General features: G+C 51.4%; 3 protein-coding genes across 7 annotated transcripts in view; 1 reads left to right on the top strand and 2 right to left on the bottom strand.

The window, feature by feature from the left end:
• dot1l (DOT1-like histone H3K79 methyltransferase) overlaps window positions 1-18,069 on the bottom strand; it is a 40,212-nt gene extending 22,143 nt beyond the window's left edge. The window contains exons 1-17 of one of the 5 annotated variants that reach the window (XM_088621920.1): window positions 17,052-18,069; window positions 10,297-10,340; window positions 9,967-10,041; window positions 8,719-8,782; window positions 8,047-8,275; window positions 7,444-7,538; window positions 7,103-7,165; window positions 5,922-5,977; window positions 5,411-5,490; window positions 5,006-5,074; window positions 4,631-4,737; window positions 3,424-3,465; window positions 2,848-2,940; window positions 1,827-2,055; window positions 1,253-1,366; window positions 861-952; window positions 370-471 (exon numbers count right to left, since the gene is read on the bottom strand). In XM_088621920.1, coding sequence (XP_088478046.1) covers window positions 370-471; window positions 861-952; window positions 1,253-1,366; window positions 1,827-2,055; window positions 2,848-2,940; window positions 3,424-3,465; window positions 4,631-4,737; window positions 5,006-5,074; window positions 5,411-5,490; window positions 5,922-5,977; window positions 7,103-7,165; window positions 7,444-7,538; window positions 8,047-8,275; window positions 8,719-8,782; window positions 9,967-10,041; window positions 10,297-10,340; window positions 17,052-17,132 — 1,635 coding nt within the window. In that variant the 5' untranslated portion in view covers window positions 17,133-18,069. Of the gene's footprint in view, window positions 1-369; window positions 472-860; window positions 953-1,252; window positions 1,367-1,826; window positions 2,056-2,847; window positions 2,941-3,423; window positions 3,466-4,630; window positions 4,738-5,005; window positions 5,075-5,410; window positions 5,491-5,921; window positions 5,978-6,344; window positions 6,451-7,102; window positions 7,166-7,443; window positions 7,539-8,046; window positions 8,276-8,718; window positions 8,783-9,966; window positions 10,042-10,296; window positions 10,341-10,477; window positions 10,546-17,051 lie in introns of those variants that run through there. The other 4 variants (XM_088621923.1, XM_088621921.1, XM_088621922.1 and 1 more) reach the window with 4 other exon arrangements.
• An 890-nt stretch (window positions 18,070-18,959) lies between these two features.
• tpgs1 (tubulin polyglutamylase complex subunit 1) lies at window positions 18,960-22,036 on the bottom strand. The gene is made up of 2 exons (XM_088621953.1): window positions 21,729-22,036; window positions 18,960-20,100 (listed from the first exon to the last, which is right to left on the bottom strand). The coding sequence occupies exons 1-2, from the start codon at window positions 22,034-22,036 to the stop codon at window positions 19,575-19,577; spliced, it is 834 nt and encodes a 277-aa protein (XP_088478079.1). The 3' UTR covers window positions 18,960-19,574.
• An 886-nt stretch (window positions 22,037-22,922) lies between these two features.
• Window positions 22,923-25,444, top strand: LOC148639262 (uncharacterized). The gene is made up of 2 exons (XM_088621946.1): window positions 22,923-23,408; window positions 23,996-25,444. The coding sequence occupies exons 1-2, from the start codon at window positions 22,923-22,925 to the stop codon at window positions 24,602-24,604; spliced, it is 1,095 nt and encodes a 364-aa protein (XP_088478072.1). The 3' UTR covers window positions 24,605-25,444.
• The last annotated feature ends 161 nt before the right edge of the window (window positions 25,445-25,605 follow it).

Here is a 25,605-nt window from a genome sequence, read left to right as displayed (position 1 = left end):
GGTTATTGTGCATCTTTATCAGATCCCCTCATAATCTTCAGCTCAAGACTGAAAAGGCTCTGTTGCTTTAGTCTGTCAGTGCAGGGCATTCTGTTAAGCCCCAGAATACACCTGGCTGCTCTTCTTCAGACCAATTCCAGAGCCACACTATCTTTTCTATGACATGGCAACCAAAACTGTATACAATCTTTATATAAGGCCTTACATGCACATTGTACCACTAGTACATGTAATATTACACGCCTCGACAAAGTGTTTTTGAACAGTTTCTCTACATGTACTGCCTACTGCACCAGGAAGCTTTAATAAGTATTCATTTTTAAAAAGATTCTCTTTTCCTCCAGGGTGACAGGTGCAAGGGTTTCTCACCTCCTCCAGTTTGCTGTGGAACAGCCCTTTGATCTTGTCCTTTTGAGACTGACACAGGCTGTACAGCTGCTCTGCACGGCCAGACAGCTCACTGTGCCTGAGCTGGAGGAGACAGAGGGAGGGAGGATGGTGTGAGAGAGGAGGGGGGAGGGGAGAACAAAAATGCAGTGATGACGACACCTAAACATCTCACTATAAAAAGAGGAACAAATTACTGGTTAAGTTTCTTGCTGGTTTTTCTGCCTGACCTAGGGAGAGTGAGGAAGGGATGGACTCTGTGTGAGAAAGAATTAAACAATGAATCAGACTGGTAAATAATCTACAACCGTCTCTATATGGATTGACAGAGAGAAGAACAAATGAGAATCACAGCAGCTACATGCAAAACATTGTTCTTACTAAGAGAAAAGGTGGGACTGGAGATTCGAGAGAGAAAAGGCAATAAACAGTGTCGCATTACTATTTTCCGAGAGGCAAATTTGAGATTTTACCTTCTCCTGTTCCAGGACTTGCTGGAGATTAGTGCGGTACTGGGGTGTCTTCATGTAGGCCATAAACTGTAGATACTGCACCTTGATGCTATCTGTAACACATCACACACACACCAGCACACGTTAAGTAGCATTTTCTTTTTTCTTCACCTATCAATTCATTTTTAGCACAGATTTCTGCCTCCCCTTGTTCCCATTATTAAAGCCGATTCTTGCGGCGGACCTCCTGGTGCTCTCGGACCCGAAGGCCCCTGCGATACACCTGCAGGTGCACGCTGACGCGCTCAGAGGTCAGCTGGATACACCTGTACGTGCACGCTGACGCGCACAGAGGCCAGCACGAGACACCTGCACGTGCACGCTGACGCGCACAGAGGCCAGCAGAGACTCACCCAGTAGCTGCTGCAGGGCAGGGGGAGTGGGGCCCAGGAGTAGCTGCCCAGACGCATAGTGCTGCACTTTGGGAGGTAGCTGATAGAAGGGGCTTTGAGGTGACTTGTATGCATCTGCAATGTTAAGAAGCCACAATTAACCACCTTTATAAAGACAGAGCAGGATAGTCCGAAAGCCTGAGAAAAAATTAAACTCTGCTTATTGTATGGGGGTTGTGATTGCGAGTTTCACATCAAGTAATTTAAATAAAACATCAGTCTGCGGTGCAAGAGAAAACTCTGAAGGTCTCCTGGTCATCCATACTCTACAAACAAATCAGCACAATTCACACAGATACTAAGCACATGCTGAACAAAGACTCGAACACCAATCGCACTGCTATATTTGCACGCACAAGAATCCACACCCTGAAACTGAAGCAAGCATTTCTCCCGGTTCATTAAGCATCATAACGTAAATGTCTAACTCTTCATGTCTGGTAGCAACACCTGTTTACAAGTCTGCGGGAGACTCGCTGGCCCTAGCAGCTGGCAGTCTAGCGAACTGGCTGAGTTACGGCTCGGCCCGCCTCACCCTGAGGGGGCGCTGTGGAGTGGGAGACGGTCTTGGCGTGCAGCAGCTCCAGGGCGCTCTGGGTCTTCTTGCTCTTGCGCTCGGCGGCGGCGAGCGTCTTCTTCGGGCGCCCGCGCTTCCTGCCGCCCAGCTTGCGGCCCTTCCCCATGAGCCGGGCGCGGCGCGGGCGCGACGGGGACGCCTTCGCCAGCGGCACCACCCCCTGCTTCTCGTCCTCCCCGCCGGAGTCCTGGGGCCGAAGACGGGAGAGGGAGAGAAAGGGACAGAGTGAGGAGCCGGGAACGGCAGCTGAACAGAGCCAGACCAATAATAACCATCTGATAATCACATCACAAGGCCTGAACTCCCTTTCACTCGACACCTCAGCTGCTGAGCACAGCAGCATCCAACCCCCAAGCACACTGGACAGGTGATGCTGTTCACTAACTCCTAAGCCTGTCTAACTGGCATGCTGCTCCAGCAGTCTCCAGGCTGATGTGATTACACAGAGGCAGATTTCTGTACGCAGTTGCAGATGAAGCTGTACGCAGCACACAGTCACAATTACAGTGTTTGTTTTAATTCTATATAATTTTTTCAAACACATGCAGGTAGGTAGGCTGTGAATAGTTTGCTAAACTGGGTTCCAGTAAACATGCAATAAGGGCCACCCTTGCCCTGGAGAGCCCCAGTTCAGTTAGTCTTACCGGACAGCTTCAACAGTCGCCTGTAAGCTATTAATGAATCAAGCAAGTAATCTGTTCAACTAACAGGACTGGAGTACTTAAGGGCTAAAACACTCAAGGATTTTAGTCTTACATGTTCTCTTAACTCAATAAATTGCCGTTTAATTGATTACAATGGATTTGATCTATGCATTTAGAAATAGTCATTTTAATGGGGGCATGCAAATCCTGCAGGACTGGGGCTCTCCAGAATCATGGAGACCCCTAGTTTGCCTTTTAAAGAAGGCATGCTGCTGGAAAATAAAAGCTAACTACAGCACAGGTGGGGCAGAGGCCCTGCGGAGGCGTGCCGGTACCTTATGTTCTTGTGCCTTGGTTGGGGTGGTGGTGTTGCTCTTGCTGTCCTTGGACTCTTTCTGCTGACGTCGTCGAGCTGCCTCCTGTTCCTCCTGAAACACAGCAGGAGCAATCGGCCTCAGAGACAGACAGTCCGCCACACCTTTGCACCCCCCCCATTCTCCACCCTCCACCCCCAAACACAACCCCCAGGCTGAGCTGGTGGCGGATCACTGAAGGGCAGATGATCAGCTGCCTTTCTGCACCACTACTTCATGCCTACAGGAGACATGGGGGGACACTGATGGACACACATTCAAAACAGTCGATTTATACATGAGCCTGACCCGCTTTCCCAAAGTTCAAGCCTGCATTATTTCTATTCTGGCAAATGTGTTACTGCAGATACTCTGACTATCAATAGTAAAATCATATCAATAAGGACTAAAACACAAAATACAGTCAGGCTCAAGCTACTTCAATTGAAATAAGCCAGTGAAATAAGCCCTCGGTGCTTTCAGAAATTCAGAAAGCAGGCGATTATCAACGAGAGGAATGTTGTGAGTAATGCGGAAGGTGAGGAATGCGGCACTTACCCTGAGTTTAGGATTTTTGAGACTAGAAAAATAGTTTTCAAGCTACAATGAAAACAGAGAAAAGTCCCAGATTAACCAAGGAAAGAGCAGCAGCAGGTAGCAAGGTCCAACCTGCATTCTGTATTTTCATATTTCAGTCAGGGCACATTGTAATATAACATAATACAGTACACGTCAACATCAATAAATGCAAAATGAATAAAACATGCTCTGGAACCTGTTGGTGTACTCATCATATTTCAGTGGGACTGGCTGAGGCAGTCCACAGTAAATAAGGCAGGAAGCTGAAAGAGAGTCTAAAAGTTTCTCTCAACAAACAGTCCTCAGATATTGTTAAAAATAAGTTTATACACTAGACAGAGATGTTTTTCAACCCATCTAATCAACCTTTTGGATCATAAGGTCAGAAAAACGCTCATTCATGTCCAGACTGCAGAACCCCTAGTTGCACAGCCAGACATACCTGCGTAGGATCATTCTGTACACCTCAGGACTTGAACTAATACCATACAAAGACCTGGGCACCCCCACCAGTGAGCAGAAATCACAAACCCAGTGCCTGATGGCTCGTCTCCACTGGGTGAAAGAAAGAAACCTGCAGCAGACGGACCAACTAGCAGAGTGCTGCTCTTGTAATGTGCAATGGAAAGATCCGTTTTTTTTTTCCCGGGCTTTGATACTTCCTTGTTGGTTAAGACAGCTGGGTACATTCTTTGCATCACAAAAATAACTGTGAGAACTTAATATAATTTGGGAAGGATACTTCACCGTTAGGTTTTCTTGAATGTAATCTAGCTAAACCTCAAATATCAGTAAATCAAAATAGAGTGTCTCCTTGTTTGCTAACACATGATCAAAAGCAAAAGAAAGTATAAAATATTAAAATTGTTGCACTTTGATACGACCATAACCTGAAGTCCAACTTCAGTGTCATGTATCAGTAATTGCACGACGTACATTATGTCTCACATTTTTAGCTACTGCTGTATTTAATCAATATTTCAAAAGTAACCCAATTAGGTTTTTGACTTGGAGTGAAGTAACAGGTGAGGTTACACAAAAATAATGGAACAGGTATTCAGTAATGGAATACTTTTTCAGAGTCAGCCTCCTAACACTGGAGGTCATCACTGGAGCCAAGGGTGTGTCCAGTTCGCGCCCCCTGGTGTCTGGGCCTGCTGGGAGCAGCGCAGCAGGCAATACTCACTATGGTGCGGTCTATCGTATGCAGGTAGTAAGAAACTGGCTTCCCAGTCCAGGACACAGAGCCTCTCAGTGGCGACAGCTCTACCACTCTCATTATTGTGCCAATATCTGCAGGGGAGGGCACGGAGGACAAAGAAAAAAAACGGAATCATTTTTGTGGGGGGGAAACAAAGCAAAGGAAAAGATTACTGTCAATGCAGCGTCGCAGTGCATCTGCTTTCCCCTCGGCAAGCAGAACGCAGAGAGAAGCGAGCGACACCTCCTACCCCTGACAACTCATCAATTAAACCTGAACGACGGCAGCACTGCTGCCGATAAGAGATACTAACACCAGTGACGCGCAAAACAACAACAAAAAAGAGTGCTTTCCACTTACCACTCAAGTTTCGGCTGTTTATTCGGAAGTTTAGAGGTGCAAAAGGTTTTGAGGATACGATTTTGCCACCTGGGGAAACAGGTACAAGACGGGAAACGCAGACAGGAGGTTGATATTCAGCTTTGAGAAGCACGTATACAACAGATTTAGATTTTCATATTTTATTTAAGAGCCCTTTGTAAGATACATATTTTCAGGTCCTTCTCATTATTTCCTATAAGAAAGCTCTCATTAAATCAGAAACAATACATCACCCAAATGACTTAGACTCTGATCTTTACTCTCTCTTGTAAATACTTATTAGACGTTATTACACAAGACTGTGTTTACCATGTGCTTGAAATCATTAAAGATCTGAGGGACAGCTGCATGGCGCTGCGCGGTTTCTCAGAAGCCTGCACCTACCTTCCTTCATGTTAGCAAAACGTTCCTTCAGCTGGTGATCCACCTCGGGACCAAAGGCAAAGTTATTCACAAATATCACACTGCAAGACAACACGTGGATTATTACACAGAAAGGCAGCACTTCAGAGAAAACAGATCAAACACAGAGGAAGGAAAAAGGAGAACGGGTGCCTAACTGCGTGTGCACACTTCCGTTTTTGAGCTTGCGGGCACATCTGACCGTGGGTGCGAGTGCATGCTGTGGCTGTATGCGCGCGTCAGCTAAATTGAACTGGATGCAGGATGCCAGTGCATTAGGGAGTCCACAGAGGCCTGGACAATTGAACAGTGTTAATGTGCTCCAATTATGCTATTAAGTATTAAATGTGGCAGCTAGGATCTGTGGCGAGTAGTCTGAAGAGTGTACGGCCAGCAAGGGCTGGAGAGGAGCACTGTCAGAGAGTGGCCATGCCCGTGGCGGTTGCTGCTGTCAGCTCTCTGTCTGGGACGGGTGGCCTCCTCACAGCTTTACCTTGTGTTTGCTATTCTCTCCTTCCACTCCTCAGACAAGAAGTCCCCTCTCTCCAGCTGGGAAACAGACAGGGGTAGGTTAGACCAATGCAGGGTTCCAGAATGAGTCAGAACTGAGGGCTGTCAGTCTTGGGTATTGTGTTGAAGTTTAAGTTGATTCCAGCCCAGGCTGGAAGTTGGAGTTTCTCCAGATCAGCTTTTACACATCAATTCCCAGTTCTCTTCATAATGTTGCAACTCGAAATAGACAAAACACTACCTGCTGACCAAAAATGGTCATAAGACGGGGAAAGAAATGCTGACATTTTATACCTTAAAGGATCTGCAGTTGTAGAAATGTAATTATGGTGTTTTAAGAGAAAAAGAAGTGGAGACAAATGTTCATTTAAATCAATGTGCAACAGAAAAAAGTATCTTTGCCTACCTTGCAGTACCGCTTGGATTGGATTATTTTCATTATTATACATAACAGACTTTTATGAGCCTGTTATTTGATTTCAATAAGTAAGACCACAGTTTAAGTCTTCACCCTATACATTTATGATCATCCAAAAAGAAATTAATATTATTTGTTCTGCATATAATGGCAAATTAATTTTTAATAAACCATAGCTGATTTAATTCTAAAATACTTCACAGTTGTAATAAAAATAAGAACCCGTTTGACAGACAAAACCAACACAGCCTACAGTGCCCCCCTGCAGACACCCTGCCAGATCAACAAGCGTCTTAATCAGCTTTCTCTTTCTACACACCCTAATTTGGCCATTCCCCTTCCATGAGAGTTAAAATCTAATCCACGTTATCCACAGCATTCCAAGGAAATCTTTAACCTAGACTCCTCCTGTTTGTTCCCCCAGACTTCTCTTGGTGCATTAGACCAGCTTTGCACACACAGTGCTACTGATCCCTGAGCAGAACTGTGAGGCCCCAGTTGGCCTAATGTGTCACTTAACTTAAGGGAGGCCAGGACTCACGCGGCCCTGTTACTCAGTCGTAGGCCTGGGGGGGGGGGGAGGGGGTACTCATTATTCATTCCAGCCCCCCCACCCGTTAATTTTGTGGAGGGGGTGGGGGGGGATTTCTGTCCAGGTCGGGGAGAGATCGGATTGAGTGCTACTGGTCGGCGCCATGATGGCGGCGACACCAGGAGCTTCCAGCGACCCGGGCCGGCCCACTCACCGTGTACTCGCCATGCTTCTTCCCGTACCACCTCATCCACTTCTTGAACTCCTTGTCCATCGACTGCAGAAACAAGCACAGGGCGGCTGGTCACCCCACCGCTTCCTCATCACGCTGACCCCCCGAGCCTGTGGCTCCCCTCTTCTCTACACACGCCTGCTTCTGGTTTCGCGCCCGTTTACGACCCGACTCCTCGCGGTCCAGCCCGGAGGTGGCGAACACGCACCATAATTAACTTTACCTTTGTAAGGATCAGTAAATAAAATAATCGGGCAACGGGAGACTCTCCTGGGTCGGTTGGGAGGGGAGTGGGGTTCGGGGGGGGGGGGGGGGAGCCTCACCTCGGCGTAACTTGCTGGGATGTCTGCCTTCTCCACACCATAGAAGTGTTTGCAGTTCGTCGCCGCGGCAACCTGCAGCACCACCTGTCCCACACCTGTGAGCCAAAGAGGAGCCCGTTCCAATCAGTCAATCTGAACCAACCAACGCAATCCGCCTCCTCTTATTACTGACACACCAATAACAAGGATAGGTCCTTCCAATTCAGATAACTCCGCACATTCATGCATCCTCAACAATGAGCTGCAAAGCCTCAGGCTCGATACACGTCTGCACTACAGACTTTTTGCATGGTCTACCATGATTTTTTCTCTCTAACCACCACATATTTATTGTCCACAACATTTATTATGATTTATAATAATGATAATTATTCCTGTTATTTATTATGTTTGTAATGTGCTGTCCACGTTGTGGTGTTGTCTGCTGTACTGTCCATGTCCCAAGAGATCAGTGCGATTAAGAATTCCAGTGTACATGTGGCAATAAACTACTCTACTACGCATATGGAGCTTTTTATTTCAAAAGGTCCCCAAAGCAGATAACAGATAGGAGGTGATCCACTGATCTCAAAGGAATAACGCGGCAAGAGAGCGGCTGCTGACCACTGCCGAGGTCCACAAAGGTGTCTTCCTCCATCATCTCCATCTCGTCGATGATCTGCGCCACCAGGTCGAAGGAGGTCTCCCCGTACACCTCGGGCGAAAAGGGCTCGTAGTTGTTGAGCTTCTCGGGGTCGGTGACGGAGTGGTTGTACACCTGCTGCAGGATGTGCCTCAGCAGGCCGTTGGAGGGGCGAGTGTTCAACTTCATGGGCTGGGTGGTGCCCTTCCACTGCAAACACACAGCCACACGAGCACCTGAGACAGCTGTACAGCTGACAGTATTTCATTTGTACTGCACACCGCAGTTTCTAGGCCATTTCTTCCATCGTCCACACTTTATAATCACTACACACCCTGAGCACTCACTGCTATATTCTCCTTCCGGTCAGCTTCAAGAAAGTGGTCAGAAAAGAGCTCAGGAATACCTAGTACTTCCAGGTCATTCCATGGGAGCATCACTCCAGCCAAACCTTAAACCCACCCTTAATCACTCTGTTAACACTGTTGCTATAGTAGTGAGAGACAGATTACATGAAATACTAAGACTTGCAAGGGACTGATGTTTCAGATTTGAGTGCATGCTGTCCAGATCACTTTAATCTCACCTATTCAAGTTACTGGACTCTTGTTAGGTTTGTTAGGCAGTTAAGCAGTTTCATTATTTCTACTCACCAGCTGATGGATGCTGTCGATCGCCCTGTTGTACTTGTCACACAGCCTCTGCATGCTCTCAAAACTGCAACAGAGAAAGCAACACCGACACATTGTTAGATAAATAAAAATACTCACTGTGAGACAAACCCTGAAACCGCATAAGAAGCCTCTCATGACTAACCTCTACAATGAGAAATACAACAATAGGGACAGAAAAATACCCCGTCCACACACAGGGTACACACAATCACTGGGCAACAGAGTTTAGCATTTCAACCTCAACACCTAACAATAGCCCACTACTAGGGCTGGGCGATATACCGAAAATTTACCGATACTGACATTAAGAACCTCCACCGACCTAATTTTGCTTATGTCGGTATGTTCGGTAAAGGCTTTCCCCACTGCGTGCTTTCATGAGCATGCAGTAGGGAAAGCCTTAAAAAACTGCAACACCCAGTCGTCAAATCCAGTCACATGCTTCTGCCTCGTCCACCCCTTGCTCTTCATTCGAAAAACAAAGACGCGTGCCGGGCATGAGGCAACACGAGCGCTCATGCTGAACCCCAGTCAGGCAGGGAGGACTCGAGTACAAACGAAGACGAGCTGGTATCTAAAAAAGATTCCGTGTCCATGGTTTGGTCACATTTTGGCTTCAGCAAACAGGATACTAAACAAAGAGAAGTCAGATGTAAACTGTCGGAAAACCATTTTCTGTGCCCAAACGTAACATGAGAATTTTGTTTCATCACTTGAAACACAACCATATGAAGAGTGCACGAGAGAGACTGACAAGCGCACTCAGGGCCGAAGTGATTCCCCCAAACAGCTGTCTCTAACGCAAGCATTTACTAATGCCACTCAATGTGCAAAACATTCACGCAGAAGGAATGAGATAATTTATATTGAAAATTTATAAGATGCGAGACATTTAGATTTAGTCTGCATTTGATAAATATTCAAAGTTCTATATTTTTCATAAATGCAATGTTTAAATGTTCAATTAACGTTCATTAAAAGTTACTGTGTTTCCATGAATTATGTCATTTAAAACATGAGCTTTCAGCATATCATGTAATCATATAAATTCAAGGGTTTAAAAAATTGTTAATTTATCATTAAGAGGTAAATAAGTGAAATTATTGTGATACTGATTTGAGGTCATATCGCCCAGCCCTACCCACTACCATCATCTAAAGCAATGTGGACTGCACGACCTGCTGCCCTTTGATCCCTGACCCCATGCTGAAAATGGTTCGCTCTCACCTTTTGGTGTCATAGTCAATCAGTACATAGTTCTCCATGGCCAGCTTCAGGTCTGGAATCTCCTCACACACCCACCTTTGAATGAGCAAAAGATAAGGATCATCTTCAACACCTGCTCTGGTGAGTTAAAACTGTGCACTTAAGAGCATCCCACTCCATTAGGATTACTGTATTTGAGGTTGGAGGTATTTTTAAAATATTCTATGAAAGCAATGGTTTTAAATGGTGGTCAGAAAGCAGATGAAAATGCCCAATGCACTTATTAACACTGTGGTTGTAGGTGGTGGTAGGGTATAGGGATAAGAGAATAAAACTGATTTTAGTTCTTACCGAATTGTTTCAATAATTTCATGAGCAGCATCATGGTGTTTATCCTGTAAGAAGAAAGAGAGACAAAATGGAGTTAAGAAGCTGAAGACAAATATCTCGACAGAAGAGCACATCACACCTGCCTGTAGACCTGCAGAGAGGGACAGCCGTGCCTGTCCTCTGGTCAGCATTTCAGACCAACCTGCCTCCTCGCTTTCCAAGCTCAGGTTCTCATCAGCAGAAAGCTGCTCATCCCAGTAAAGGCGGCAGGACAGAGCACAAGACTGGACTGAGGGCACACAAGTCCACTGCAGGGGACATCTGAGAAGAGCCAAGCAAACCAGCAGAAACCCCATGTGAACATGAGAAGATCATGCAAATTCCACGCAATAGTACAGCTTCCCTCTTTCGCACTGTAGACTGCAGATTTTAGACCACTGCATAAAGCATTACACCGTATAGCATTTACATTGTTACCTGCCAGTTTTAAAATGTACCACTGTATTTAAATTACGGAAGGTAAGTAAGAGAGAGAGAGAGAGAGAGAGAGAGAGAGAGAGAGAGAGAGAGAGAGAGAGAGAGAGAGAGAGAGAGAGAGAGAGAGAGAGAGAGAGAGAGAGAGAGAGAGAGAGAGAGATCTCTCTCCAGCAAGTGACTGCTGACAAAAAACACACGCTGGGCTGTTCAAGGGTCAAGCCAGTAGACGTTTATTCAAACCGATTCGGGGAGTGAAGAAGGAAGAATCCCTCTGCGTCCATTATATTTACTACCACCATCTACTGTCTCCTCTGTGTATTCTCATCGTGTTTATCTTGTGGATTTCTTATTGTTCATTTGTAATTGTTGCTGTTGTCATTCTGTAAAGCGCTTGCAGGAGCCACCTTTAAAGGCGCTATATAAAATAAAGTTGATTGTTGACTCCTCTGGGCTCTGTCGCCAGGGCAGAGGCGTGCGCGCTCTGTGCTGGCAGCACTGTGGTGTTTTGGATTTGGATTGAGAGCGCAGTGCTGCCGGAGTGACTAATCCCTCTGCACTCGAACAGAGGAATTCAGGAATTCTAGCCATTCGCCTCCCTGACCTACTGACCCAGTTCCTGGTTCCCATCCCACCGGAGCGCCTGCGAGGCAGGCGGCTCAGGTCTCTCCCCTAATAGAATGAGACAGTTTCCTGTTTTCCACCCCTGTAACCCTTGTGTTCCCGTCACGTTGTGGTAAAGTACACAATTTCACTGCCTGGGTGAAGTTATCTTGATTTTCTCTGCCATTCCCCACAAAGCTAATAAAAGCTGAAGCCTTCAGAGCGCCGTGTTTCATTTTAACTTTTTTTTTTGGCTTGAAGCGCCTGCTTTTGGGAGTAAAGGACGCTGTATTTCACGCTAACCGAAAGCGCACGTATACATTCACATATATATATACCCAAATTCGAAAGGGAATAAGGTACACACGCACAACTTTCAATTTTATATTAAAAACTCTCTTTTAAAACACGGGCTCGCCCACCTCACGCGGGCCGCCGTGTAAACAAACCCGCGGGCGCGCCCGTCCCCGCCGGGAGCGAGCGCGACGGCGAGGCGCGCCGGGCCGGCTCACGCACAGACGGCGTGCCGGGGCACGCGCGGCACGGCTAAAAATAGCCCCCAGCGAGCGAGCGAGCGGGCGGGATCAGAGAGCTCTGCCTCCCTCCGACCAGCTGCAGGGGGGAAGCGCAGCAAAACCCAAAAAAACTGCACGGAAGTGACTCAGGCGAACACGCTGTCCCTCTCTTACTACCGTTCTCTTGCTCATCTTTTGCCCCAGACTGAGTCACCGGCAGGGGAGTACAGAGATGAGCAAGATCGCGCCCCTTCACTCCACATTACTCACATTACTCACAAGAACAAGTGACTAACAAGAGCACGTCTGTTACATAAACAACGAGAAATGTGTCAGCTCCCCGCCTCCCTGAATGTCCTTTCTGAGTCTCATTCAACCCCCTGTTAGTCTAATTGTAGGATGGAAGTTACACTGATGAGCTGTTTCGTTTCCTCTTTGTTTTTGAATCAGTCACCGGTCTGTGCTGCGTGTTCACCGAGTCACGCCTGAGCGATACCAGCAGGACTCTTTCTGGGGTGTGCGGGGAATGTTTTCACTCAGGCCGGAGGTTTTGGAAAGGGCTGTTTTTCCTGCCGGTTCTTGGCAGAGACGTCTGTTTGTGTTGGAGTCGGCAAGTGTTGTGCGTAGCATGTGGATCTGAGGGCGTGTGAGAGTCTGAGTCAGGGTGTTTACGGTGTGGGGTATGGGGGAGAGTGTGTGGGTGTCCCACACGCAAGTGGGTTGACGATCGACCGCGCTAATCTATCCAGTTCAGTCAACAGCACAATGTGAAAGTATACATGACTGAGCTCTGTATTTACACAGAGGTACACAAGGCAAACGCACGCACACACAGTGCGCCTCTTTCCAGAGCTCAGAGGTGTTCTTCATATGGAAGCAGTTTGGGATGATTTAATGAGACAGATGAGGAGTGCGAGTGCGTGTGTCTGAGAGAGAGAGAGAGAGAGACAGGGTGTCTGGAGTTGGTTTCTCTGTGAATGTGTCTATCCTCTCTCTGTGCAGACAGTGGCCATGTACAGTCAAGCTGTATATTAAAGTGAACACATTAGTGGTACTTTCATACACTTACACACGGTAACCTCTCCCAGGACTGTTGGACGACTGAACTAAAATCAGCAAATTCAAACTGGGTCAAAAAGTAATCTTTTTTTTTTTTATAATGGGTGTGCATTAAAAAGGACTGTGGTCACTGACCAGCCCACTCTCAGGGGGACCATTTGCAGATCACAAAGACAGAGGCCATGGTCCCCCCGACTATGTCCGACTATTGTTCGTGCAGGAGGGTCACAGAGACCTGCGCAGCGCAGCTACACCCACAGACACCGTGACTATTCCAGGACTGAGGAAACACCATGAGTCAAAGATTTGAGTACATCTGTCTTGAGTTGTGGAATCGAAAGGAAGAAAATTGCCTGTTTAGAAAAAAAAAAACAGGAAAGACTGAACAAGACTCGTGGTGCACAGGAGTTGGATCCATGTCAGGTTACACCAGCTCCAGAATTTTACTGACTGCATTGCTGAAGCTCAAATGCAAATACTGTGCATTCAGCAGCATTGATGCATGTAAAGAGCATTAACCACTTCCCGACTTTAAAAAGAAGCATACAAACCCCCCGACTTTAAAAGGGAGCTGCCAGGTTTATATCTTTATTAAGAAGCCTTGTCAAGGCAGCCAGGCAACTTAGCTGCAAATACAGATAGTGACGCATTCGGCTGAAACTCGGTAAACATGCGCAAATGCAGCTAGCATGCACTGGCTGAAGGCGCCAAGCTTATGGAGGCCAGTGCTGGCAGTGTAGGTGGCTCTGTGCTTGCACAGGACAAAAAATGCAGATCCAGACCACAACCGTACACCAGGCGGAAACAACACCGGACCCCCCCGAGCACAGCTGCTCGAGGCACCGAGAGATACCAGCTCTTGGATCAATTGTAACATGAATGCGGTTATTAGTACAGTGGCCTTTCATATACAGGAGAGTGACTTCATCCACCACCTTAGGGGAGAAGCCTTTCTGCACCAGTAGCTCAGCTGAACAGCAGGGTGAAGCAGAGAAGCAAAGATAAAAAGTGGAGTGGAAATTCAGGCCGGACTGAGCGCGTCTGAAATCCGCCTTCACCGGCCGTGGGGTCTCTGAACATCTCATTCCACAGAAGAGGCTGAAGCTCGAGAGAAATGTTTAGAAGCCATAGATAACTTTCACCTCCATGTCCGGTCTATGAAAGTCTGCTCAAAAGCGAGAGCAGGCCTGACATGACCAGCACCTGATCCTGGAGCCTGTACAAAAACAGGTAGCAGGTAAACCCTGGCCTGGAATGAACTGCTGAGCAATAGGACAGCTTGTCCTCTCCTTGAGAGGGAGCAGGAGAGCTGACAGTAGACAAGGCTGACTATAACCCACATTACTGGGAGCTCTGTCAAGAGGAAAACGCAGGTTACCTAGTTTAATCCCCAGAAACCATGTCCATATTTAACAGCCCATTGGTGACTCAGCCCTTAGCAGCCACAGGTGCTGAGACACCCCCATCGGCACGCAAGACCAGTTTTCCAGATGGTTGGGTATTCCAGGGAAACCAGCATTCGTCATCAGCTTTCTCTGAAATCGGCAGAATAAAAGCAATCTCTCCGATCAAAACGCGCACACAAAAAACGTACACAGGTGATTAAGTCACGACTATTTTCCTTCTAAAACCACATTCAGGGTTTTTTCTTTGACGCTACAGATTTTTTTTAGCACGCTTCTTTATACCGAAGTTCTTAGAAAAAAAGATAACGGAAACAGCCTCAGAGTACTGTCAAAAAACCACAGCCTTCTCGTCTCTCTCCGATTGTTTTTGTATTCACTCCCTCATCCACGCCTCCGTTCAGACCACCCTCCAATCTGATAAGGGCAGCCAGACGCCCCCGAGCGGTGTCACCTCACGCAGAGCTCTCAGCTGCCCGGCCTCCACCTCCACAGCCTGCGCACATCCACTCCCAGACACACCCCTCTGACGCCTGGTCGACCAGCTCTGCTGTTGCACAAGCGGAGACAAATGTTTACCCCATTGTCTTATCTCGTCACACCGCACCACAGGCGGGGGAAGTGAAACTCTGTTCGTATGTTAGCAAAACAAGTTTATGTCAACTCCCAATGTGCTTTTCAAGCCTCCCTGTCAACTACTACACCTCTGGACAGCAGAGAAGTGTTCTGTTTAATTCTTACACTGTCCGGGGGGGCGTTGCTATTCCTGCGTGTCCTCAGACAGTAATGATATGAAGATTAAACACAAGCTGCGCCATATTCTTTCCTGCAGGAGCAACACACATGGTCTGCACATTCCCAGTTGTGGCAGTGGTATGCTTGGCCTTGGACAGGTTCGCACCTGCACGCTGCCGTCTCCCTATTCCTAAACTGGAGCAGGAACTCGCCCATTCATAGATCCCAGCAGACTTCTGTTGTAATGCTTCGCGTCAATACTGTGCTTTCTTTAACTCGAGCCTGAATTGCACAGTGATTCTTTTCTTAAGAGCGGGGAGGGCCAGCTTGCACAAGGAGCACACCGCTCCCGACGAGGACGAGCAGGGAGTTCCCTTAGGATGAAATCCAGCGCACGGAGCCCTTCAGCAACGCCGCACGTTTCACTTCAACGCGCGTTCGGGACAGCATGACGTCATGACGACAGATCAGAGCGATGCGAGTCGGAGAATTCATCCCGGAACTAGGTCAGGCGCACTGTGGGAGGCGGCCGCTGGGAGTCGCGTCAATCCTGCCGTTTCACTCGCTACCTGAAGTGACCCTTGACGGCCGGCACACACGACAGGCTGACCGGATCTCGGGGGGGGCGGATCGGCGCCAGCTCCGTATTTTTAACACCGGTGCTCTTTCTATCCCAGCAGCTCAGTCCAAGCGTCCCGCCCCCCAGGGGCTCTCCACTCGGGACACGAGCACGTATCCCAAAACACTGGACTCTCGTTCAACGCCCACTTGGAGACCACCAGCACAAAATCGGATCCGTGACTTTATTTGAAATGGGGAAAGCGCCAGTTTCGACTGTCGCGTTGAGAACGACGAGATTTGATTAGTCTAAACATCTGCTTGTAAATTCATGCTAAATACCTCTGCGATGCATCACGGATTTAAGGCAGACGGTGACCTTATGCGTCTGTCCTACATCTTAAAAATACTAACACGTATTAAAACACCTCATGTAAGTCACTATGTCGTTTTCCGTACGGCACCCAGCTAAACTGTACCAACTACCCAGCTGTCAAGATTGCTTCGCGAAACGTGTATCAATTAGTTCTGTCTGAGCTTTCACGTTCCGACGCAAATGCAGCATTCTAAACACGGTGCAGCAAAACCAGAGACTGAAATCGCACCCCTAACGACCAGCCCTCCCTTTTAAAAAAATAAAACATGCAAAAATAGAAAATAACCGAGACGACGATCCCCCAGCTGCTGAAATACTACTGCAGGCAGAACCAGTCAGACACCAGACAGATCTGGTCTAAATAAGACGCCCCCGAGGGCCCCAGTCGCCTGTGATTATATGACATCCACAGACGTCGCTAAACCAGCTTTCTGGGGGGCTTAGGGGGGGAAAGAGGGGGTACGCTACAGCCAAGACAAAGCAATCGAGCAGCTAAGCGGGCATGGAACCCCGAGTCCCAACTCCAAGAACAAACTCCAAGACACACAAACGCAAAGGCTGCCCCCCCACCACCCGGGGGACACGGGGCAGCGCACGGGACCCCCTAAAACAGAGGGAAAGAGGGGGACCCCCCCCCTGCTACAGCCCAGCGCAGCCCGGAGAGAGCCCCCGACCTGCCGCCGTGCGCCATCTCCTCTCCCGGAAAGGCAGAAAGTTTGGAAAGACTCCTCATCCCAGTCACAAGCCCGCACGAAGGGGGTCCGTCCTCATGTGCTGCTGTTGTTGTTTTTTTCTGTTTTGAAAACCCCAGTACCCGGTTGTGAGAGTCTGCGGGTTTTTTTTTTTTTGGACGCGCCGGCCCGTCGACGGGGACGGGACGGGAGGACGGCGAGAGCGACAGCAACAACAATGACCCGACCCAGCCGGAGCGCAGCCCGCCGGCCTGCCAGGCGAGGCCAGGCGAGGCGAGGCGCCGCACGGACACGGCGGAGCCGGGATCCCCGCAGGGGGCGAAACCCGCACAAACAGAGGATTTAGGCCAGCGGCACTCACGTATATGGGTAACGGCCACGGGTAGCCCGCCGCCTCGGCTCCCACCGGCGACTTCAGCTTCAGTTCCAGCCTCTCTCCCATCACCTCCGCTCTCCTCCGGCGTTAGAAACCGAACATTTTCACAGAAATATCGGCAGCGGGAAAGAGAGGAAGAAACTCCGAGTAGGCGGGAAAGGGGAGGAGGAGGAGGGAGGAAGGCGGACGATTTTTTTTTCAAATTTTTTCCTCTCCCCTCGGTCTCTCTCTCTCTTTCTTTTTTTTCTCCTCTTTATCAGTTCGAGCGACTCCGTCCCTCCAGGAGCGCCGCCGCCATCTTGAACCGGCGTCAGGAGAAAAAAACACCAGTTCGACCCGGCCGCTACCAAGAGAGGAGGGCGGGGGGGGGGGTGAGACCGAGAGAGGAGGGGAGGGGAAAGTCAGCCTCCTGCCCACAAAGAGAAGGCGGTTTTCTCGGTTGATCCCCCTGGGAACGGGGGGGGCTTTCTCTGCCGGGGCTGAGTCGCCGCTGGTTGGCGAGAGTGACGTATCCCGGTAAGGTGGGGGGGGGATTTGAAAGGAGTCGCTCGTGCCAATAACGGTCAATGGGCGGGCGGTACCATTTCCCGGCGGCGGGGGCGCCTCCCCTCCACGCCGAGCGGCGGACAAAAGCCAATATTGTGCCGGAGCCGCGCGCCGCGCCGCGCTCGCACGCACACCCCCCGTCAGCCCCCGCTTGCTTTCACTTTCTCTCTCGCCGCCTGGCTCCTGGTGGCCCGTTCACACGGGAGCCTCCCAGGTCGTGCTTAGTTATTGGCCGCCGGGGCTCTGTCCTGCACGGTGCTCCGTGACCGCTCACACACCAGCACGACATCGCCGCGGGGATGTGAGCGTGCCCAGTCACGCGCGTCACACGTGGAAACTCATACTGATTGTTCTGTGGATTAATCACGAGTTCGTGCCGACAGAGTCGTCTCGACAAGGCAGGGCGGACAGAGGACTGTCCATGCAGCTTCATCACAGGATTGCCGGCCAGGGGAATGAAAACAGGGGCAGTGCGGTATGAGACAGGACGGGACAGAAGGCTCCTCCCGGGCCCCCCGCCCCACGCGTGTCCCGCAGAGCGCACAGATGGCCAGGACACGGTCTGATCATCCCCGCGGGTCCGGAGTGCGTGCGTGCGTGCATGCGTGCACACACACATCTCCGCGAGGACCCCCCCGCCGTGCCAGTGCGTGCGTGCGTGAGCAGCGGGGCGCGGGTGGTCGGTTGGACCTGCGGGTTTATCGCGGTCCTGTGCGCGCGCTTGGCTCGGGAGTGGGGGAACAGCCGAGATTCCGCGCGCCTCCCTCCGCTGCCACCTGGCGGACAGAGGCGGGACTGCGCGCCTCCTCTGGACACGAGCTCAGCCGGGCAGCGCCTCGTCTCCGAGACCTGCTTTGGGTCATAGCGCCCGTCATTGTAAACCTTTCCACCCAGGTTAATGTGTTTAAAAAGGCAAACACAAATACCCCACCTGCAGCTCGGAGCACTTTCAAACTCAATGCCCAAAGGTCCCTGCTGTGCTCAGTGCACTTAAACCCTCAGGATTACATAGCAACTCTACTCATATCGAGTTTTATTCCGTTTCTATTGCATCCATTATTATGTAACCTTATTTTCATAACCTCAATTTTGTGATTTCTGTGATTTTTGTGAGCTCGCAGAAAAGACATCTCATTGCCAGCAACTACTGCTGCACGCTGTACTGCTGTGCATTTGATAAATAAACTTTGATTTGATTTAAAACCTGATACTGCAGCAGGGAAGAGCGTGGAGCTGTGGTGTTTCTGGACCGCCGTAGATAACGTGAGACAGCCCCCAGTTTGCGCTCGCCCGCCCCAGCGCCTACAACCAACCCGCCACCTTCGAGAGGACACAAACAGGCAAAGCAACTGCAATGTCTCTTTATTAGTCTTAAACGGGAGACGAGAACAGGAGGAGGTGTCCGACGCGGGCGGATGGTTTCTCCTGTCCGAGCGAACGCCTGCCCCAGCTCTGCAGACACGGCGAGGCCACTGATCGCGGCCCCGGGTGTCAGTCGGCTGTGCTGGTTTGTGCGTGCTCCCTTTCCGGCCTGGTGTTGTGTCGCTTCCAGTACACCCTCTCACCCACCCAGCAAAACACATTTCCATTTTTGATTTTCACTACAAGGCCGGACTGCTGCAGCAGCACAGACCTGCAGGCCCGGAGTGCGACACCCCTCAGCACAGTCTCAGCCGTTTCACACACGTTCGGCAGCGTGCAGGTTACTGGGCAAGGAAACAAAGAGTCGTTACTGGAAACAAGCAGCCATGCTCATGCACTGGAGATTCAGGGCTCCAGTAGACTGAATAGCAGTAATACTGGGTGATCTTCTAGACCTCAGGAATGACAGTTTTACAATAAATGGGAATTCTGTTGCCCAGTTTACAGATCTGGACCTTGCGCACAGTGTTTAAGGAGCGATTCCGTTCGGAAGGAGCCGGAAGGATCTGTGTCCCAGGGCTTCTCGTTTCAATGTGCAGCTCAGGACACGGCTCTGACTCGGCTGATGAAGAGGGCGGCTGCTTCTTCCTCGAATTCCTGGGGCTCCATGAGCGGCTCCGGGTGAGCCTCTCCGGGGGCGCGGGCGAGGGCCATGGCGCGGGCCAGCCTGCAGGGGGCGATCTTGGCGCCGGCCTGCAGGTAGCGGGCGGCGTCGGGGGCGTCGGCGGTGTCCAGCGCGTCGCGGAGGGCCTCCAGCGCGGCCCGGCAGGGGCCCCGCCCGGCGCGCGCCACGGCGGCGTGCAGCACGCGGGCGGCGCGCAGGTGGTCGGCGAACACGGCGCAGGTCAGCACGCCCTGCCGGAAGAGGTCGAAGGGCACGGCCTCGTGGGCCTGGCAGCCCAGCCGGCGCAGGAGGGGCGCGGCCGCCGCCTCCGACACCCCGCCGCCCCGGCACAGGCAGCGCAGCAGCTCCGAGTAGGCCTGGCCCCGCAGCCCGCCCCGCCGGTGCCCGCCGCCCTGCGCCAGGAGCTCGTAGGCCAGGCGCACGTTGTTGCTGAAGGCGCACCTGCGGACGAGGGGGGGAGACGGGTCAGTTCAGCGGCCGTCCCGGCCCCCACAAGAGGCCCAGCAGTTCTCCCTGACCGGTTCACCACGGCGCCTCACAATCAGTGCACGTCTGCACTGTGCACCGTTTGCACGGCCTGCAATGGTTCTTTTCACTCCTACATATTTATTGTCCTGGTCTATTGTATTATACTGGGTATATTATAAATATATTAAATCTCGTATATTACTCTCTATATAGATGTACTATCTACATGCAGTGGTGTACTGTCCCGAGAGATCAGTGTGAATAAGAATTCCAGTGTACATGAGCATATGGCGATAAACTCCTCTACTCCTGAAGAAGCCTCTCCTGTTCCTCTGCTCGCATACTGCTCCTCTACTACAGGTGGTCTACTCTACTACTACTCTACTACAGGTGGTCCTCAGTCTGTGAGGCGGAGCTGAAACCCCCCGCACTGATGGGCTCGTCACAGCCCTGCCCGCCCCCAGCAGCTGCCCGGCACCGCCGGCGCTGAGCCGCGCCCACCCAGCAGCTGGATGTAGCAAGATTCTGGGGTGCAGAGATCTGGAGGGGCCCCGGTGGTCTACGTCACGTGGATCGCCCACGCCGGACCACCGTCACATTCAGAGAAGCGGCGAGTTAATCCAGACCTGGATGACCCTCTTCCTGCTCCAGGTTACCATGGCGATCACTCCCCCTGAACCCTGCAAGCCGATTGGTACAGCGCCGCCCCCATCCCAACACCTCCCCAAGCCCTGCGCCCACCTGGAAACCACAAAGCCAATTCACAACAGTTTAACCTGGAGCCCTAAATTGCTAGGATTTAGTGAACTTTGTGAACACTAAGTTTATAATTACCTACTTCATAATAATTAATAATATTTTTTTACACTTTTCTGGACACTCCACTCAAAGGGCTTTACAGGTAATGGGGATCCCCTCCACCACCACCAGTGTGTACCCCCTCCTGGGTGATGCGCCAGTCCGCTCCCCACACACCAGCTCTCAGTGGGGAGGAGAGCAGAGTGATGAAGCCAGTTCAGAGATGGGGATTATTAGGAGGCCATGATTGATAAAGACCAATGGGAAATTTGGCCAGGTAACACCCCTACTCTTTTCAAGAGACACTCGAGAGATTTTTAATGACCACAGAGAGTCAGGACCTCGGTTTTATGTCTCATCTGAAGGACGGTGCCTTTTTACAGTACAGTGTCCCCGTCACTATACTGGGGCATTAGGACCCACACAGACTGCAGGGTGAGCGCCCCCTACTGGTCCCACTCACACCTCTTCCAGCAACAGCCTTAGCTTTCCCAGGAGTCTCCCCTCCAGGTACTGGCCAGGCTCACACCTGCTGGGCTCCAGTGGGGCGGCCAGCTGGGAGCTGCAGGGTGACAGGGCTGCCGACTTGAACTTAAGTCCCACTACGTATTTAAATCGGGAACATATAAGAAATTGCACCAAAGTGGGCATCTAAGTAAAATAACGTATTCCCCCTCAGACTGCAAGGATTGTACCAAAATAACGGAGGAGGAGCTCAGCACGCTGGGAGCCAGACGCGGCTGCCTCGTCAGGAAGGAGGATCAGCTGTGAAAACGCAAGCGAGCGGTGGCGGAGTGTGTCACCTCTGGGAGTGATGGGCAAGGCCGAGGTGCCACAGAGCTCTCGCCCGGAGCTGCTGCTCCGCTCCGCAGCCGCCGCTCGCTGCCCCGTTTTCGGATGCCTGCGCCAAATTCGTGAAGTGATCGGCCAGGAAAGCGATGGGGTCTTCCGCCCTGGCCTCCAGCAGCTTCAGCAGCGCCCCTCGGAGCGGCCCCTCCACTCCCACCTGCGACAGAAACTCTCTCTCCGTGTCCGGTTTGGGGGGTTTCGAGTCCTCCTCGACCACCACTGCAGCAGACCGCCGCTTCTCCGCCATGTTTGTTTTGGTCATCAACGGAAGTACTTTTTTTGATGCGATGATGCCATCAGAAGCGCCATTTTTACTTGGGGCAGAGCTCGACAGCTGTGTTACATACACGTTACAATTGCGTTCCACACAGTCTTTTTAAATCCTAAGCGAGGGGCAGCGCCGCCACTTTATATAATATCAAACCAGTGAAGATCTTGTTACGGTATTAAAGCGCTGTACACAATTCGGCATGTCAGCGGTCGGTTGCCATGCAGAGCGAGTGGCTGTCGCTATGGACGCCGTTGGGTGACCCGGATCATGAATCTTGATGAAAAGGTCAACTCGAGGGTGATGAGTTGTTTTTTTTTTTTGCTCCTCCCTAGCGTACCGAAATAAAAAGTAACGTCTGAGTTTTGTTCAGTTTTGTCCAGGTAAGCCTAATGCAACCTGTTGGCAAAACATCTCCGAGGAAGGCATGAGTGTAAGTCTCGAATCAGGCACGGCGTGTGCGCACTCGAATGAGAAATTCATTTTAAAGGCACCAGGGCGACCTGCTGCTGCTGCTCCGTGCAGCGGAGAGACGAGACTTCCGCTTTGCGGCGGTGTGTTTGAGTTGAGATCTGTCCTGCTATCCCGTCTGCCGTTCCTGAATGGATACCAGCTGTTGTTGTTGTAGCCTAGGCGTTGTGTTCTCTTTCAATAAATTCTCTGCACTTTTTGCGTGGGTCCCAACAGTAGAAATAATAAACTTAAACCACATCAAGAAAAAATAACTTTGTTATTGTCAAAACTGCCGTCTTTTCTCCATTCTCTTGCACGTTTCGTTTATGTATATTTTACTCCGCCTATAAGTCCCTTCCCTTCATGTGGTGCCCTAAAGCATGCTTTTCTGAATTTCTTAACTGCCGCGATTTTTGCAGACGGAGCAATGGCTGCGAAGGTGAAGAGGGAGGAGGAAGAGTTCCCGGTGTCGGGACGGGACGGTGACCTGCTTGTCCGCCGCTGTGACGTCACGGTCAAGACGGAATACGCGCCGCGGTTCGATGACGTCGCCACCCAGTGTGAGTACGCGCCTCGGGGTGACGTCACGGTGAAGCCCGACCCCGCCGATAACGGTGATGCCGCGGTGAAATCCGAACCCCCAGACCCATGGGCTCAGGAGGGGCGCAGCGACGTCCTGGCGCTGAAGCTGGAGGTGGGAGACGATGGCCCCGCCGTGTGGCCAGAGACTCCAGAACCGCCCGAGGTCACGGTGGAAATCGAGAGCAACTGGGACTCCGACTCCCCGACAGACTTCCCCAGCAGGAGGATCCAGAAGAAACCCAGCCGGCGAGCCGCTCGCAGGAGGCCGATCCCAAAGGTCTACCACTGCGACGTCTGTGACAAGGACATCAAGCACCTGCTTGGCTTCCAGGTGGGCGTTCCGGGGACCCTCGTGCAAGGGGAGCTGACACTCGTGCTGTTCGTGCTCGGCTGATCTGAGTATCCCGGACTGGGGCAGCTTTCTCCCAGCAAACTGGACCACGGATCAGAGCGCGAAACTGACCGAGTGTCGTAGGGGTGTCCTGCAGCGCTTCGAGCTGCGAACGCTTGTGTGAGGCGTTTTGAGAAAGTGGGAGTAAAGCAGGGCGGCTCAGTGATGCAGAGCCTCACGGCATCGGGGCCCTAGGTTCAAATCCAGCCAGACCTGGGGTGCTGTCTGTGAGGAGTTTGCATGTTATTGCATGTTGCATGTTTCCTGTGGATGCTCCAATTTCCTTCCGCTGTCCAAACAAATGCTGGGAGGTTCATTGAGTTCTAGGAAAAGTGGCCCTAGTGTGAGTGTGTGAGTATGTGTCTGTCCTGTGAATGACTGGCGTCCCATCCAGGGCGTACCCTGCCTTCCGCCTGTTGCTTGCCCCCGCGACCCTGAACCGGAAGAAGGGGATCGTCGGGGATCTCCTCCTGGTCCCTCCTCCCTGCCTCGTGGTCTCACGCCCCCTGTCCTGCCTTTCCTCGCAGGAGCACCAGCGGATCCACACGGGCGAGCGCCCGTACGAGTGCCCGCAGTGCCACAAGCGCTTCACCCGCTGCGCCGACCTCATCAAGCACCGGCTGGTGCACTCCGACCGGCGGCCCTACCCCTGCCCCACCTGCGGCAAGTGCTTCAAGCTGCAGGGCGACGTCACCAAGCACCAGGCGGTGCACTCGGCGGCCGAGCCCTTCCGCTGCGCCGCCTGCGGCAAGGCGTTCAAGCGCGCCGCCTGCCTGGTGAAGCACGAGCGCGTGCACGCGCAGGACAGCCCCTTCCGCTGCCCCACCTGCGGCCGCGGCTTCAAGTGGGAGGCGTCGCTGACGGAGCACGTGCGCACGCACACGGGCGAGCGGCCCTTCCGCTGCGGCGAGGAGGGCTGCGGCAAGAGCTTCGCCCACCGCTCCACCTTCCTGCAGCACGGCCGCACCCACCGCAACCAGCGCCAGTTCCGCTGCCCGCGCTGCCCGCGCGGCTTCAACCACCGCTCCAACCTGGTGAAGCACGAGCGCACCCACCGGGAGCCCGGCGGCCGCTGGGGCGGGGAGACCCGCGACAGCGAGAGCCGCCGCGGCGGCCAGGAGGACCGGGCGGTCTGAGCCGGGACTTGTGCCGCAGTGCATCGTGGGTCGGTCTCGTTTCGCCTCTGTAGATCAGGGCCGTACAGTGGCGGCGGACAGCAGGGTAGGTTTGTCTCCTGAAACCCAAAACCCTCAGAGCTGTGGGTCTGGTGCCCCGGCGCTGGCTCCCTCTCTCCTTCCTGCCGTGAGCGGTAGTGTGCCCGAGGGGGTGCTGGGGTGGCACAGGCCGCCCTGCCTGCGACTGCATGTACATGGCTGATCCCTTATCAAACCATGCAGGATCTGCGCCTGTGGCTGGAAGGTTGCAGGTTCAAATCCTGCAGCTGGCAGAGGAATCCTACTCCGTTGGGCCCCTGAGCAAGGCCCTTAACCCCAGCTGCTCCAGGGGTGCCGTATAAATGGCTGACCCTGCGCTCTGACCCCCAGCTTCTCTCCCTGTCTGTGTCTCATGGAGAGCAAGCTGGGGTATGCGAAAAGACAAATTCCTAATACAAGAAATTGTATAGGGCCAATAAAGTGATCTTATCTTCTCTAGATTGCATTTCCTTGACCCCTTGGGCTAGACTGGACACAGCCCTCCACTCGCTCTGGGCTGCAGGCTGCTACAGTGCAAACGATTTGACAATCAGCTTGATGTGGTTGTTGGGTGATGGTTTTTGTCTAACTGGACTCTTCCTAATCCTGCGATTGCAGGGCTTTATTTTGAGTTAATTGCTTCATTAGCTCCACTTTTATTTTTGCACACGTGCAGCATAGAGCTTTCATTCATAGAACTCTTCAGATTCGGATTTAAAATAATCTCTTTCTGTTGCAGTTGGAAAACAATAAAGAGTATTAGAAATCAAAGCTGAACCTAAAGCTGGTGTTGGTCTTTTAGTGTTGCAAATGGAGTGGAATGGAATCCCTGAACGGAAGGGCTGGATGCTGATATCTTATGAACCATGTTCTGTTTTTGTACAGTTAAGGCCACATTTCGGCCTCCAGAGTGTGTATCGAATTGCAGGGTGTGTATGAAGAAC

Source organism: Lepisosteus platostomus, chromosome 27 (genome assembly GCF_059453375.1).
Source record: "Lepisosteus platostomus isolate fLepPlt1 chromosome 27, fLepPlt1.hap1, whole genome shotgun sequence".
In the NCBI taxonomy this organism is placed as follows: domain Eukaryota; kingdom Metazoa; phylum Chordata; class Actinopteri; order Semionotiformes; family Lepisosteidae; genus Lepisosteus; species Lepisosteus platostomus.
Note: the sequence above shows the minus strand (reverse complement) of the source record. Positions and strands in the feature narration are given on the sequence as shown.